Genomic DNA, 17,101 nt, shown 5'->3' on the forward strand with positions numbered 1-17,101 from the left:
CTTGACTTCCCCACAGTGATGGGCTGTAACCTGGGACCGTGAGCTAAAATAATCCCTTTCTCCACTAAGTTGCATCTTCTCAGAGTATTTAATTAGAGCAAGAGAAATAAAACTGGGGCTTCATCCACATCTCTTTAAAACAGCTGAAGCCAGGCTTAGTGGCTCATGCCCTTTAATCCCAGCACTAAGGAAGCAGAGGCAGGCAGATCTCTGATTTTGAGGCTAGCCTGGTTTAGAGTGAGTTCCAGGATAGTCAGGGTCATACAGAGAAACCATGTCTTGAAAAAAAAAAAAAAGAACAACAACAGCAGCAGCAGCAGCAAAAACCAGAGTTGGCAGGCTGGGATGGTACTCAGGGTTAGAACACATGCTTAGCATGTGCAAGTCCCTAGGTTCAATCCCCAGTACTGCAAAGTAAACGAAAACAGCTCTTCAATAAGATTGGTGTGTGGATGAAAGAGAAGAGTGTGGGAATGAACAAGAACAACTGTGAGAAACCACCCCAGCTATGCAGCTATGTAGCATGTGCTGGGAGAAGGACAGTGCTGTTATCTCAGAGGCAGGGACCGGCAGTGCCGGGGAGCACTGAGGATTGCCACAGAGGTGAGGAATGGGGCTGGGATAGACAGAAGATGGGAAGGGGCTGCAAGTGAGCCAGAGTGGTAGCTGGAGGTAAATACAGAGTAGCCAGGATAGAAATGAGCTCGTGAGGATGGGAGCAGTGGGGGAGGAGTAAAGGCAAGAGTCAGGCCTGGGAGGTCAGGCCTGTTATCCCAGACACGTGGAAGACTGAGGCAGGAGGGTGGCAAGCTCAAGGACTCTGTGCCAAAATAAAAAAGTAAACAGAAAAGGGATATAGATCAGTGGTAGAGCCCTGCCTAGAATCCCCCAGTGAGGGGCTGGGGGCGTGGCTCAGTGATAGAGCCTTTGCCTAGAATCCCCTAGGGAGGGGCTGGGGACGTGGCTCAGTGGTAGAGCCCCTGCCTAGAATCCCCCAGGGAGGGGCTGGGGGCGTGGCTCAGTGGTAGATCCCCTGCCTAGAATCCTCCAGGGAGGGACTGGGGGCGTGGCTCAGTGGTAGATCCCCGTGCCTAGAATCCCTGAGTATGGGACTGTGGCTCAGGGATGGAGCCCCTGCCTAGAATCCCCCAGTGAAGGACAGGCAGGGGTGGGGCGTGGCTCAGTGTTAGAGCACCTGCTGTAGGGTGCACCTGTGATGGGTTTGGGCATTGACTCAGTGGTAGAGCTCTTGCCTAACAAGTGCCAGGTCCTAGGTTCAATGCCTAGCACCAAAACAACAACAACAAAAGGAATAAGTTAGCTGTGACGATGACGTTGTGGTTAGCAGTGGAAACATGATTGAGGACTGGAGAGGGCATTGGGTTTAAAGCTAGGGCTGGAGAGAAAATGGGGCTTGGGGATGGAATCAAAGGTGAAGAGAAGAAGGGTTCCAATGGGATAAGGTAGGGGAGTGGCTGAGGATGGAGAGAGGAAGATACAGGCTGGGAATGGGGAGGGATGGAGACGAGGGAGGCTTGGGGAGTGAGGTGGGATTTGGAATGACTGGGCTCTGGTGTGGTACTGGGTGAGATGGAGATATTTTCACAGTGAAGTTGGAAGGGATTCAGACGGGACCAGATGGGGCTCACCTTCGGGGTCCAGCAGACGTGCTAGCCCCAGGTGCTGCTCGGCTGTACGGAAAGCTCTCTGCAGGTTGTAGTTGGCGTTGGACTTGGTAAGTTTGCTGAGGTCCACAAGATCAGGCCTGGGCAGGGGCACAGAGTAGCAGGCAGCAGGCAGGCTCCAGAGCCAGTGAGTAAGCAGGTGAAAAGACACCCTCACCTGAGCCCCACCCAGGTGAGGGGCACAACCCAGCCAAGGAGGAAAGATGTGTGTGCTACAGCCTAGGCAAGCATGTGCCTGGGGCATGCATTGTGAAGGCATGTGTAAACATGTATTCATGTGTATTTATCACTGTGTGAACGAACAAGTGGCTCTGTCCACATGTGATCAGAGCCCACATGCTGCCTGACTGTGTAAGTCTGTGGGATTGTCTGGCAATATGAATCTGTACAGTCATGTGTTGCACGAGAGTGTGGCCACACACGGTGCCCACATATCTACTTGGATATATTTGGACACAGCATTACATCGTGGTCAGGGTACATGTACTTATGATGCCCATGTGTACACAGGTGAGTTCATACATATTATAACATTGGTCAGTCCACATGTATATGTGGTACACACATGTCTACTTGGGTGTATTTTTCTTTCTTTCTTTTCTTTTTTTTTCTTTTCTTGGTTTTCAAGACAGGGTTTCTCTGTGTAGCCCTAGGCTATCCTGGAACTCCCTCTGTAGACCAGGCTGGCCTCAAATTCTGCCTGCCTCTGCCTCCCAAGTGCTGGGACTAAAAGCATACACCACCACTGCCCAGCTATATTTGCCTTACTTTTTAACCTACATTTATTTCTTTGGGAGAGTATACATGCCACGGTGCTCGTGTGGGGTCAAAGGGCAACTCCAGGAGTTCATTCTCCTTCTTCCATATGGGTTTTGAAAATCAAACTCAGGCCATCAGGCTTGGCATTAAAGAACCTTCTGGTTTATGTATTTGGATTTTTGAGACTATGTCATTTTTTGTAGCTCTGGTTGTCCTGGAACTTGCTGTGTAGACCAGCCTGGCTTGAACTCACCATGATCTACCTGCCCCTGCCTCCCAAGTGCTGAGATTAAAGGCATGTGCCACCATCCCTGGATCTCCTGGTATATTTACAGTAATATGTAGTATCTGGGCTGCGTGTAGATGATACACATGTGTCTGCTCAGGTATGTCTGTCTGTCTGTCTGTCTGTCTGTCTGTGTGCATCATGTTGTGTTCGGACATTGGATAAGTGCACACATATCTAATCAGGAGTAGTATATATAGCATCCTGTTACAACTAGAAGTGTGAGGTCAGGAACCACCCCACTGGGTTCAGGCCCAGCTCGGTCACATCTTGGCCGTGTCGCTCTGGCTGAGTGTCCCATTTTTCAGTAGGCTTCCTCACTGTGAATGGGATGATATGAATAGCTAGTGGCTACAGGGGTCAGAAGATACTAAACATGTTCACGGAGAGCAAGGATGGGGCTTGGGATGTAGAAGACATTTTGTAAATGTGGCCCGGAGGCAAGCATGACCTAGTTCCAGCTTGTGGGATTTTTTTATGGAGGAGGTGTCTGGATCTTATGGAGGAGGTGTTTGTGTGAGACTGGTGACTGTAAGTAAAACGAATGTGCCAGGAAAAACTGGGCCCTGGCTTTAGCCACAGGTGAACAAATTCCTTCCAGTCCCCAATCCATCATTTGGAAAGTTATGGTGTGAATGTCCTTTTACCGGACAGCCACCATTCAGCCTGTTTAGTGCAAGGCCTTGGGGTACAGGTATCCGGTGTGCAGGGATCCGGGAAGCAGGGCTTCGGGGATGAAGAAGGACTGAGTATATTCCAAAGCAGACGGTCCACCAGGAGTAGGTCCTCTGTCCTGGCTGTGCATGTCAGTTGGCCCCCACACATGCAGGAAAAGGCTCTCCCATTAAGCCACACTTCCAGGCCCTTGCTGGTGAATACTAGGTAGACCAGGTATCTGTTCATGTGCTGACTAGGTTTTTGCCAACTTGACACAAGCTAGAGTCATCTGGGAAGTGGCAACCTCAGTTGAGAAAATGCAACTCTCAGAATGACCTTATTTTCTTGATTAATGACTGGTGTGGAGAGTCCAGGCCCAGTGCGGGCGGTGTCATCCCTTAGCAAGTGGTCCTCAGTTACATAAGAAGCAGAGCACACCCGGAGGAACAAGCCAATAAGCAGCATTCCTCCATAGCCTCTGCTTCAATTCCTGCTGCCAGGCTCCTGCCCCGACTACTGTAGTAACGGGAGTGACCTGAGAGTCTCAGCCACACAGGAGGACTTTTGCAAGATGCCCAAAACTGATTTTGGTTAGTGTTTTAATAAAAAGCAAACTAAGACACCTGGTAATAAGTTGCCTACTTTGAGTGTATATATGAATGGGGATTTGAATGTGTGCACACATGCCTGTGTAAAGTGCACGGGTGCACGGGTTTGTGACCTAGACAAGAGTCTGTGTGGGTATGTGTAGCTCTGAGAAAAAGTGAGAGACAGGCGTCCAGTGGGAAATAGTGTATATGAAGGAGTAAAGCTGAAGAGATCCGTGTGTGTGTGTGTGTGTGTGTGTGTGTGTGTGTGTGTGTACAAGTGTGTGGCCTCAGGGATGTGGGGGTAGCGGGCAGGGCAGGCTGATACCTGTGACGATGGATGAGGGCATTGAAGGCCAGGCCATCTCTCCAGCTGGTAGTGAAATTCTGGATGTTTACCTCAGGGTAACTGAGTATGGGAAAGGAAGAGACAGAGGCAGAGATGAGTCAGAAGAGAAGAACTGGAGTGAGGACGAGAAAGGTGGATATCTGATGGGTGTAAAATATCGAGGGGTGTGGGGGCTGGCAAGATGGCGCCATAGTTTAAGGGTATTAGCTGTTCTTCCAGAGGACTGGAGTTTCATTCCCAGCACCCACATGGTGGCTTGCAACTGTCTGCAATTCAGCTCCAAGTGGTTTGACACCCTCACAACAGACATATATACAGACAGACATCAATGCACATAGAACAAAAATAAATAAAAAGCATTAAAAGAAAAACTAAAACCATTTAAAAATAATTCAGGGATGGATGGATGAGTGGACAGACACGATGGATGGAAGAAGAGAGAGACATAAAGAAAGCAGATGAGGGTAAAATGGGAGGTGATGGGGAAAAGAAGAGGAAGAAGGAGGCAGAGCTAGAGAGGTGTGGAGAAAATGGAGAGGAGAGACAGAAAGGCAGAAAAGAGAAAGAAAGGGGAAGGAAGCAGAGGAAGGTGAGAGAGGGACAAAGCTGACGGAGGTAAAGCCAGACAGGAGAAACAGATGGCTTCACAAGATAGTCCAAGAAGGATAAGGCACACAAAGCCCACCCCTCCCATCTGTTCCTCCGGCTCCCCCACCCCTGCTCTCCATGGGGCACTGGAGTATGTGCCATGTCCCTCCCCACAAAGCTGGGCGTCTAAGGTGACCACACTACAGCCTGTACCCACCCCACCCTCTCCAACCTTGAATCTCACTGCCCAGGCTGCAGGGCCCTAGAAAGTGCGACTAGTGACTAGTGCGTCAAGCTGGCCAGGGCTTGGACTTGGGGGAGGGGGCTAAGCATAGGTGCTTGTTAAATATATTGAGTGGCAGGATTAGGGAAGGCAGAAACAGGGACAGGAGCAGACTAGGGACAGCCATCTCTGCCAGCACTGCTGTTTGGGGGATTTTGTTTTGTTTTGGCAGCACTGGGATCAAATCTGGAATTGCATGCTCTGAGGCAAGCAGTCCCTGAGCTCAGCTACACCCCAGCTCCTCCACACTGCTTCCTAAGGTCTGTGCTAGCTTTGCCTTTGAATGTGGCTTCTGAGATTATTAGAAAGGTTTGCTAACCAAGGTTAGAGACCTATTTCATTTACCAGTTTGGGACAAAAATTTTGACAAAGGGCATGTGTTCCTCCTTAAGCTGTTGATCTGGGAGGAAGCCCAAGGTTGCAGGCCCACCTGCCTGTGAGGAGGGGGTGCTCACCCAGCTGTTTTCATCTGGCACCACAAGAGCAGAGCGTCCTTGGCTGAGCGGGTCTCTCTGTTGTCTTCTGTCTCAATCTTGATGACTTGAATCTGTGAAGTGACAAACATGAGGTCAAGCACTTCCCCTCCCGCTATTGAAGGTGGCTGGTACAAGGGGAAGCTTGCAGGATTCAGGACTGTGATTGATTTTCTCGTACAGTGATGGTCCTGTACTGGGCTGGCGCATCAGTAAGCTGAGGAGGAAGAGGTCAGTTCAGGTCTTATTTTCCTGAAGCCTGCAAATAGCTTATAGGTAACTTCTTTGATTCAAAGCATTATCCTCTTCTGCCTAGGCCAGTGTGGTGGTCTTCATGTTACTCTCCCTGCACAGTCAGCTCACCATGTGGTATAAGAAGGGACAGTGGGAATTCCTAGGTCGCATCACGTGCCTCCCATATGCTAAACAGGCATTCTACCACTGAGTTATACTCTCAACACACACACACACACTGAGGATTCTAGGCAGGGGCTCTACCACTGAGCCACACCCCAGCCCCTCACTGGAGGATTCTAGGCAAGTGCCCTATTATTGAACAATGCTCCCTGCCTGTTACTAGCAGATTCTAGGCAAGCCCTTTTCCATTCTCAGTTTTGAAACAGTATCTAGCTGAATTGTCTAGGTTAATGGTGAACTTACTTCTTGCATAGGCAGACCTTGAATTTATGATCCTCTTGCCTCAGTCTCCTGAGTACCTGGAATTAAAGGCCTGTACTACCAGGTAATACTACTCTGTTTTTTACTCTGTTTCACTTAGGATAAAAGGAAAATTCCTCCAGCCTTCCTTTCACAAAGTCTCTGACTCTGCTCTCACCAGATCACTTGGCCACTGGCGGTTCCCCATGCCTGGAACATCTTTCTCCCATATCCTAAAAAGAGTCAACTCCTCCTTCAGGCACTTATACAAATATCACTTTCTGTGATCTCAGCACTTGGAAGGCTGAGGCAGGAGGATCACAAGCTCAAAGCCAACCTGGGTTACAGAATGAGACTCTATCTCAAAAAAACAACAACAAATCTTCTTTCAATGCGTATGTGTGTGCATCTGTGTTTGTGTATGTACATGCATGTGAGTGCAATGCCTGGAGAGGCCAGAAGAGGGCAGATGATCTCCTAGAACTGCAGTTACAGGTGGCTGTGAGCTGGGAAGTGTGTGGTTTGTGCTGGGATTAACAGTGTGCACTGTCTCACCCAAGTACATTTTCTTTAAGCAAAGCAAACCAAGATAGTATGGAAAGGTGAACAGGGAGTGTGGGGGGGACCTCCCAAGAATGAAAGGGGCCCCAAGGGAAGAGTGCCTAAACAATTTTTTGTGTATGTATGTATGTATGTATGTATGTACGTATGTATGTGTCTTCAGGTGTACACATGTGTCTGGACCTTTGTGTGACTGCATTGTATGTCTCTATCAGGAATCTTCTCTATCAAGTTCCAGTTTCTTTTTTGAGACATGGTCTCTCACTAAACCTAAAATCAGTTTGGATTAAACTACGTGGTTAGCAAGCCCTAGGGGTCCTCCTGTTTTCATACCCTGGAATAAATGGCTTAGAATCTAGAATAGATGCTAGAGTCTATCCTCAGGGGGGATATTTGAGGACTGGATTCTGGCTCAAGATCTACCTCTGAGGGAGGCTGGAAAGAAGCCTCAGCAATTAAGAGTGCAGACTACTTTTACTGGGGATAAAAGTTCAGGTCCCAGCATGCATTACGGGTAGTTCACAGCTGCCTATAACTCCAGCTCCTTGGAAATCCAACACCTCTAGTCTCTAAGAGTGCCTGCATTTACATACACATGCCCACACGGGCACATGTAATTTGAAGAATAAATATAATAGGGGAGGAGAGATGGCTCAGCAGTTAAGAGTATTTGTTGCTCTTACAGAGGTCCTGGGTTCAATTCCCAACATCCACATGGTGGCTCACAAACACATGTATACAGTTCATATAATACATATAAATGTGCATATGTATTATAAATTTATATGTATTATATGAATATAAATATATATGTATGTATGAATACATATACATGTGTATTCATATACATAAAACAGAAGTAAGTCTAAGATAAATGTTAATGAACACAATAAAAACTTTTAAAGAACTGGCTTTGGCATGTAGATTTCAATGAAGAGATGCAGCAAGACCCTTCCTTCCAAGACGGCACCCACATTGCTGTGGGGCCCCGGCATTTACTTATTTGACCATTCCACAGCAGAATTTGCTTATTTGGTGACAATGACATTCACATTTGTCTCCAGTCCCAGTCTGTTCCCAGAGCTCTGTCCCTAGATCCAGTGGAGCTCTAGACGTGTCCCCCCAATCCATGTCCTAGACCTGTCACTATAATATCCCAAACCACCTTCAGAGCTTTCCCCCAGCTACCTCCCCAAGCCCACCATCCCTCCCTCACCCTCCCTGCCTCAGGCCATAGCTCTGCTTCCACACCCTCCCCCATTGCTTGGCCACCCACCTCCTGAGAGCCTTTCCTGTCTGCCTTCTTTTCTGATGTTAGCTTTTTGTCTGGGTTTGGTTTGGTTTGGTTTTTCTCCCTATCTGTCTCCTCTTCCCATATCCCACCTTGGTCCCGATCTGGCTGTCCCCCACTTTCATAACACTGGAGATGGAACCTGACATGCTGGGTAAGTGTCCTGTCACTGATTGTATTCCCATTAAAAGCAATCTCTGGGGGGAGAGGAGGGAGGAGGGAGGGCTGTAAGTGGAGTGTAAAGTGAATCAAATAATAAATTATTGGAGGCAGAAAAATCTCTAAACTGGGTGTGGTAGCACATCTGTTATCTCAACACCTGGGGGATGAGAGCAAGAGGGGTCAGGAGTTCAAGGTCATCCTCAGCTATCTGGAGCTGAAGGCCAGCTTAAGCTATGAGTGACCCTGTCTCAAAGAAACAAACCAAGGGCTGGAGAGATGGTTCAGCGGTTAAGAACACTGACTGCTCTTCCAGAGGTTCTGAGTTCAACTCCCAGCAAACACATGGCGGCTCACAACCATCTGTAATGGAATCTGATGCCCTCTTCTGGTGTGTCTGAAGACAGCTACAGTGTACTCACATACATCAAATAAATAAACCAAAAGAAGAAGAAGAAGAAGAAGAAGAAGAAGAAGAAGAAGAAGAAGAAGAAGAAGAAGAAGAAGAAGAAGAAGAAGAGGAAGAAGGGAAGAAAGAAAGAAAGAAAGAAAGAAAGAAAGAAAGAAAGGAGAAAAAAAATCTGTAGTCTGTCTCCATACCAGACAAAATAAACTCGAAACTGCCAACCTTACGCCTCTCAGTCCTGCTAATCCCTCTGAGGTCCTCATCTTCCCTCTCCTCTTGCTTGCCCTCTGGTCCCTAACCTCAGTGTTTGCTGGTACTTCCAGCATGCAAAGCCAGTCCCACTTCGTTATCTTTGTATCTGCTGCCCCTTCTCCTGGGATTGAACTTGGGACCTCACGCACATTACTCAGGCGCTTTACCACAGAGTACTACTGTCATCACAACCTCCATGCTTGTATGTAATTCAACTACCAGCATCTCAGACACTTTCTGACCGAAGTCTCAGTGACGCTAATGTGATACTGTATATCCCTTAACTGCTTTAAAATGGTCTTCTTTCCTGCATAGCATCCTTTGTCCCTGTAAAGCCTTAAAAACAAAATTTTCCTCTTCAGCCCTGGACCTCCCCCACCCAGGACCTATAAACAGGCCACCTTTCCTCTGCCTGTTAATGTTCCTTTCTTTCTATGTGCCTGCTATATCTGTGTATTTGTTTATCCGCAGTCTCCCTTATCACACTGTGAGCACCACAAAAGCCGTAAGTTTGTTCATTTCCGTAGCAGAGCAAGATTGCCTGATGTGAGCCGAAGCTTCAACACCCAGCTCCATGTAACTCAGAAGATTAAATCCATGCTGCTGCGTGAGGAGGAAATGAATGCCTGGACCTCCTCAGAGGCTGAGGTCTCAAGGACCACAGTCTGAAGGAAGCCCGCAGCCATGCCTCAAAGCTCAAAACTCAAAACTCAAAACTCAAAAAAAAAAAAAAAAAAACCAAAAAACAAAACAACAACAACAAAAAAAACCAACCAAACAAACAAAAACAAACCCTGGGCGTTGATGGCTCTTGGGAGGCAGAGGCAGATGGATCTCTAGATCTCCGAGTTCGAGGTCAGCCTGGTCTACAGAGTGAGTTCCAGGACAGCCAGTACTACTCAGAGAAACCCTGTCTCAAACAACAACAACGACAATTTGGGCTGCTAAGATGGTGTATCAGATAGATGCACCTGCTGTTAAGCCTGAGGACCCCCAAGAGTTCAATCCCCAAAACCTACACTGTGGGAGGACAGAACTGAATCCTGAAAGTTGTCCTTTGACACCCACGTGAGTGCTCTAGCATACATGCACTCCCCTCCCCACCCACCCCCATCCTTCCCACACACATAAAATGTAATCTTTACAATGCACCCATTTCCTTATTGGTAAAGTGAGCAGACTAATTCCTTGTAATTTAAGGGTTCTGTATGTATTAAATGTCAGCGTTTAGAATAATGTGGAAGTGTAAACAGTGTAGATATGGTTACAGCAGTGAGGGAGATCACAATTATATTTTAACATACCCACCACCTGCTTACAGAGTTCCTGGAATATGGGAGAAAAATCTGAGGGAGGAAGAAGTGAGTTGCGGGACGCCCTCCTAAGGCCTCCCCGCAGTGGGCAGCGGGCTGTGCAGGGGTCATCGGGGGTCACCTGAAAGCGCAGGATGATGGTCCAGACCAGCCCCAGCGTCAGTCGGTGGTTCCCATCCACGATGTCATGTGACCCCACGTTCTCCAGGTGCACACGCTGCTCCTTCAGGAACTGCAGAGCCTTGTCCACGTTCTCCAACGAGTGGATCCGCATGCGGCCGCGAGTGGGCCTCGGCTAGGGCAGCAGGGGCATTGAGTGATGGGACCTGGCCAAGAGCGAGGAGCCCTCGGCTCTGCCTCTCTTGCGGCCAAGGCTTCGCCCCTTCAATCTCATCCAAGACTCAGGACCCAATTCTATCATCTACCGGGGTTCAGGGCCAGCCTGTGCTACAGAGTGAATACCAAGCTACCCTGGGTGGCAGGGTAAAATATGGTCTCACATTTCCCCCTCCCTCCATGAGCCCTTACTTATTTTCAATTTGTCCTTTCAAGGAGGATCTCTTCGTGACTTACTCAAGCTCTTTACTTGTCCACGCCCATCATCCTGAAGCCCCGCCCCCTCCCTTGGAGCCATATTAGAGTACTCTTCCTCTTTTTTGCTGATAAGTTCCTACATAGCTGTGCCCCTCACGACTCCGAGAGTTCTGAGTTCTTGCCCGTCAATGACTTACTGCCCATAATAATCACATTGTTTGAGATGTGGCCCATCAGACCCAAAAACATAGCCCCAGCCCAAACAAGACAATCTCGTACAATACTGCCTTTGCCCCAGACACCTAGGACCTAAGTCTCGCCCTACTAACCTAGACTGCCCACTAGACTGCTGCAATTCCCCGCATCACTCCATCCACTGACTCCTCCCATCCAAGTTCTTCCTGCTTTACAGACACGACCCTTGCTACCCCCTAACCTAGCTGTCCCCCTAAGCTCTTCTCTACACTGCCAGCTCCACCCCTCCCTAACTCTCCCACAAATCACCTTCTCCTTCTACAGCCCCGCCCCTCCAACAGACACACCCTTCATCCCGCCCCCAATGAGCTCCACCTCTTCCAAAAGCCCCGCCTCTCCAATGGGGCTCTACCCCCTCTATAAGAGCACTCCACTTCAACTGGGCCCCGCCCCCACAAAACTGAATAAGGGGACCTTTTACACACAGTTAGGGTCTCTACCTCTCTCTCAGCAAGGACCCTGATTAGAATCCAGCCCTTATTCCCCAGCCATCAAGCTCCTCTCACCAGCTGCTCCCCCGACAGCACTTCCAGGAGCCGGGTGAGCACAAACCCATCCCGAAGATCTGCATACAGGTCTCCGATGTGGCAGCCCACGCGGGCGAGGTGCGAATTCACCCACTTGGTGAAGGTTTTCTTCTGCACAGCCTCTCGCTCATCTGGAAGAAACAAAGACTGAGCCCAGCCTTCCAGGACTCCCTCATCTGCTTCTAGCGTGCCCCCAGGACCCTCCAATCTTCTGCTGGCCCAAGACTTGGCCCAGGTACCTCCTCCTGCCCGGATGCCTCCCACTACCTGACGCTACATGCCTAGTGACGACATACCTGTTCTTTCCACGTTTCCTAAGATGCTATTCCCACAGGAAACCTTCCTAGCTTGCTGTCCTAAGTGACGTCATTCATTCATCTTTACAATATTTGAGTAACAACTCTACTGGTATCGTAGTGGCACAGAAATCTCACTAGTAAGTGAAGCCGGTACACACATGGGCATTGTGGAGCTGGGCGGGGGTTAAGGATGAGGATGGTCAAGAAGAAAACCGTATTTTAGGGCTTTCATTGGCCCTATATTGAGGGTTCATCAAAGAGGGCAAAAAGGACAAAGGCACAGCAAGATTGCAGAAGGGACCCAGGAAAGCAGGGATGAGGCTGGACCAAGGCAGAAGCTGTAAAAACCAGGAAGGGGAGATGTATTGGGGAGTTGTTTGGGGTTAAAAATAAGATGGCAGCAGTTGGGGACTTAGCTTAGGGGTAAAGCGTTTGCCTAGTCAGCAAAAATTTAAAATACAGCTGGTGGTGGAGGAGGCACAGGGGAGACTGTGAGGTCCCTGAAGACAGCAATATTCAAAGCCACCTCTTCATCAATATACACAGACACAGCTCCCAAGTCCCCGGATGAGGAGCGGGAGAAAGTCCACTCTCTGCTTCACTTGCTCACAGCAAAACCTTTAAGGATCTATCCTCGCGTGCATGTGCGTGTGCATATGCACATGCGTGGTATGATTCTAGCTAACTCCCTCCTTATTTTAAATATTTTTAAACATATTTCTAGTGAACGGAGCATATACTATGGATCAGAGGACAAGTTCCTTCTGCTGTGTGGGTCTGGGGATCAAGATCAGCTCATCTGGCTTTTGTAGTAAGCACCATTACCCACAAAGCATTTGTCCACCCCTCTCCTGTCCCTCCTCCCTTCATTCCTTCTTTCTCTCTTCCTTTTTTGGGGGGAGGCACCACGAGTGCTGTGACGTGTGCCACACCCTGCCTGTGGAGAACTCATAGACAGACTGTGGGAGCCAGTAAGTTCCTCCACCAAGATTTGAATCCCAGAGATTGAACTCGGATTTACGCCACACACCCGACCACTGAGCCATCTCTTTGACCTTCTTCTTCTTTTTTTTTTTTTTTTTTTTTTATTTCTTTCCTTCTTTTTTTTTTTTTTTTCAACATTTTGTTACATGTACTCCAGGCTGACTTTGAACTTGCTTTGAGGCTGGCCTTAAATTCTCACTCCTCCTACCTCTCAAACTCAGGAATGACAAGTGTGAACACTATGCCTAGATATTTTTCTTTCCCTTTATGTAGCATCTTACAATACGAGCTATATACATCAAATATCTTATTTTACTGATTTGATTTACTTATTGACATAGGTTCTTACTTTATAGCATGGGCTGTCCTTGAACTCACCATCCTCCTGCCTCAGTCTTTCCAGACCAGGATCACAAGCATAGCCCACCATACTTAGCTTAAAACTAAAAAGCTTTAAAACTTGAATTTGCAGGCTGGTATAATGACCTGGACCTGGAACTCAGTGGGAGATGCAGAGAAAAAAGGGTTAGAAGTTCAAGGCTGGGAAAGATAGTCTCAGCCTTGTTCTACCAGCCAAAAACCAGTGGTCTTTAATCCCAGCTCTTGGCAGGCAGAGGCAGGTGGACTCTATGAGGTAGAGACCAGCCTGGTCTACAGAGCAAGTTCCAGGATGGTTAGGGATATGGAGAGAGACTATCTCAAAACCAGCAAACAAACAAAACAATGTAAACAAATTAATTAGGTAGAACAGGAAAATAATGTGATGTAACAAAATGTATACTATAATGTAATTATTAGTTCTGGAATTTTCCACTTGATATTCTGTATCATGGACATGAAGAAAGCAAAGCATCAAATGCGGTGAGAACATACCATTATACATGGAGTTTCCTGGGTAAAACAGTAACTATGCTGAATATCTGCATGTTTAGTTTTTAAAATTCATTATTTTTCTTTTTTCAATTTTATGGATACAATTACTTTGGCTACATGCATGTATGTGTACCATGTGCATGTCTGGTGCCTTCAGAGATCAAAAGAGGGAGTAGACCCCATGGAACTGGAGTTATAGACAGTTGTGAGCTGTCATGTGGATGTTGGGAATCAAACCCAGGCCCTCAGAAACGGCAACCAAGACTCATAACCGCTGAACCACTTCTCCATCCCTGTGTTTGGTTTTCTGAGACAAGGTCTCACTCTGAGACCGATGCTGCCCTTCGATTCAGGGGAGTCCTCTTGCCCTGCTTCCCAAGTGCCCTGCGCTCGTTATAAATACAGCTATTGATCACGTCCTCTTTGTTCCATCATTTTACGTTCCTGTGAGTCTGTATTTCATAACTAAAAGTCTTTTAAAAAATTGCATCTTAGCTTTCTCATTCCTTCCCCAACTCCTACACCTAGAAAGCCACAGGCCACAGAGCACAGGACACGAAGAAAGTCACTGGGTGTCCCTTGGAGTCTTCCTGGCATGGGCTGCTCTCTTCAGGACTATCCAGAAGGGAAGAACAAGCTTCAGAGCCCTCTGCACCATGTTGGCTCTGTTTGTTACAGCAGCTTAGCACATGCAGTTACATCCCCAAATAATATTAGCCGCAATTTAAAGCTTCCTGATAGTTCAGAAAAATAAAATGTATTTGCAATCTATTTCCTTTTTCCACTGTATGAAACCTGCTAATAATCACCTTTTATTCTAAAACATACTTTCTTTTTCTTTTAATAGTACGGAAGATTAAATCTGAGGCCTAAACTTGCTAGGCAAGTGCTCCACCACTGAGCCACGCCCCCAGCCCCTCACTTGGGGATTCTAGGCAGGGGCTCTACCACTGAGCCACGCCCCCAGCCCCTCACTGGGGGATTCTAGGCAGGGGCTCTACCACTGAGCCACGCCCCAAGCCCCTCACTGGGTGATTCTAGGCAGGGGCTCTACCACTGAGCCACGCCCCCAGCCCTTCACTGGGGGATTCTAGGCAGGGGCTCTACCACTGAGCCACGCCCCCAGCCTCTCACTGGGGGATTCTAGGCAGGGGCTCTACCACTGAGCCACGCCCCCAGCCTGCTTTTTACTTTTAATATTGAAACAGTCACAATAGTTTGTGCAGATTGACTTTGAACTAATTTTGCCACCCAGGCAAGGTTTGAACGTCCTGTGCTCCTACCTTAACTGCTCAAGTGCTGTTATTGCAGGCCTGTACTACTACTCCCTGATCAAAGACTTATTTTTCTTTTCACTTTGTTGCTGTTGTTTGGTTTTGTGTTTATTTGTTTGAAATAATGCCTTACTATGTAGCCTTGGCTGTTATGAACTCACAGAGATCTACCTGTCTCTGCCTCCCTGTTGCTGTGATGAACGACATATACCACCACACCAGCTTATTTTGTTCTCCTCTTATTTTGTTTTGTTTTGTTTTGTTTTGTTTTGTTTTGTTGAGATCCTGGAACTCTCTTGTAGACCAGGCTTACAGATCTGCCTGCTTCCACCTCCCAAGTGCTGGGCTTAAAGGCATGCACCACCACGCTGGCTTTTCTCTTCTTTTTAATATCTATTTCTTTTTATTTGCATGACAGTTTTACCTGCATAAGTGCCCTGCATGCGCCTGATGCCCAGAGAGGCCAGTAGAGAGAGCCAGATCCTCTAGACCTGGAGTTACAGAAGGTTGTAAGCTACAGTATGTGTGATCGGTAATGAACATGGGTCCTCTACAAAAGCATAAAGTGCTCTAAGCAGCTGAGCTATCTCTCCAGCCCATTTGTAACACAGTGTCTCCCATAGCTCAAGACTGCTCTAAACTTGCTATAGAGCCAAGGATGACCTTGAATTCCTGATGCTCCTTTCTCTGCTTGTCAATAGATGGAATTCCAGGCCTGTACTACCACATCTCATTCAAAGATGTCACGAATAAGACTTTAACAATTAGTTGTCTTTGTGAGCCCGTACCCATGCTTGGTCATATCGTATTCTTCCCCTAGCATCTCCCAACTCTTACATCTCTGTGCTAGAAATCTATGTTAAAGGCTTTGAGGGGGAGGGTCAGTCAGAAAGTATTTGCCCACACACACATTCTCACATGCATAAAGACCTGAATTTGATGCATCAGAACCTAAGTTTAAAAGTTAGGCCCTTCAGCCTAGTCTACAGAGTGAGTTCTAGGACAGCCAGAGCTACACAGAGAAACCCTGTCTCAGAAAGAAAGAAAGAAAAAAAAAAAATAGCTGGGCTTTTCAGTGTGAACCCGTAATCCCTGCACTGTGGATGTAGAGTCAAGCAGACCCACAGGGCTTGCCGGCCAGCCAGTCTAGCCAAATTGGCAAGCTCCAGGTTCATTGAGAGACACTAAATAAAAAAAAAAAGAGAGAGAGAGAGAGAGAGAGAGAGAGAGAGAGAGAGAGAGAGAGAGAGACAAAGAGCAAGTTAGGAAGACAAATTATGTCAACCTCTGGCCCCCATATGCAGATCCACAGAGCTTTGTTCAGACAGGGTCTCACGTGGACCAGGCTGTCCTCAAACTATGTAACCAAAGATGACCTTGACCTTCTGATCCTCTGGCCTCTACTATCCACATTCTAGGCGTGCTGAGGTGTATAACCAGACCTGGCTGTAATCCTTCACATGGCCCTGATGGGAATGGAAAATGGTTTTTAAAAGGAAAAGAAAATGGATTTCCACTAAATCAAATATACACTGTTATAGCTTGATTCTGAAATGTCTTCTAGTTTTTTAACACAGGGTCCCCAGTTAGTGACTTTTTTCCTTTCCTTCCTTCCTTTTTTGTTTGTTTGTTTCCTTGTTGTTCTTAACGGTCCTCTTTTGAAGGCTACAGGATCAGGCTAGTATAAATAGGTCATTATGTGTGGAATGGAACATTCTCGTATTTACTTCATCTGTTTCTGATCTACCAAGATGGTAAGAGCCCTGCCTCGTGTGCCCCACCACAAACTTCACCACAGCTTCCCTTCCACTGTTAACTAAAACTTTGAAAAGAGTGTGTGGCTTAAGTTGTCTGTATTTGGTGTTTCTGCCACAGAGACACAAAAGTAATACATATACTCTATGGTGCAAGATGTTCACTCCCAGCAGTGGATATTGGTCATCCAGAAATGTGTATCCCACCCCAAAACTGTGCTAGAAGTTGACAGAATCACCATTTGTAACAGTCCCAACCTGAAGCAACTCAAAAGCACAGCAACGGGTGAACAGC

At 47.4% G+C, this 17,101-nt stretch overlaps 1 protein-coding gene across 3 annotated transcripts in view; it reads right to left on the reverse strand.

Annotated features, from left to right (window-relative positions):
• Positions 1 to 17,101, reverse strand: part of Sptbn4 (spectrin beta, non-erythrocytic 4) — an 87,618-nt gene that overhangs the window by 63,885 nt on the left and 6,632 nt on the right. For 2 of the 3 annotated variants that reach the window (XM_076930366.1, XM_034510241.2), the window contains exons 3-7: positions 11,602 to 11,753; positions 10,428 to 10,601; positions 5,650 to 5,741; positions 4,303 to 4,383; positions 1,650 to 1,765 (exon numbers count right to left, since the gene is read on the reverse strand). In XM_076930366.1, coding sequence (XP_076786481.1) covers positions 1,650 to 1,765; positions 4,303 to 4,383; positions 5,650 to 5,741; positions 10,428 to 10,601; positions 11,602 to 11,753 — 615 coding nt within the window. Of the gene's footprint in view, positions 1 to 1,649; positions 1,766 to 4,302; positions 4,384 to 5,649; positions 5,742 to 10,427; positions 10,602 to 11,601; positions 11,754 to 17,101 lie in introns of those variants that run through there. The other variant, XM_076930371.1, reaches the window with a different exon arrangement.

This window comes from Arvicanthis niloticus, chromosome 1 (assembly GCF_011762505.2).
Source record: "Arvicanthis niloticus isolate mArvNil1 chromosome 1, mArvNil1.pat.X, whole genome shotgun sequence".
NCBI lineage: Eukaryota > Metazoa > Chordata > Mammalia > Rodentia > Muridae > Arvicanthis > Arvicanthis niloticus.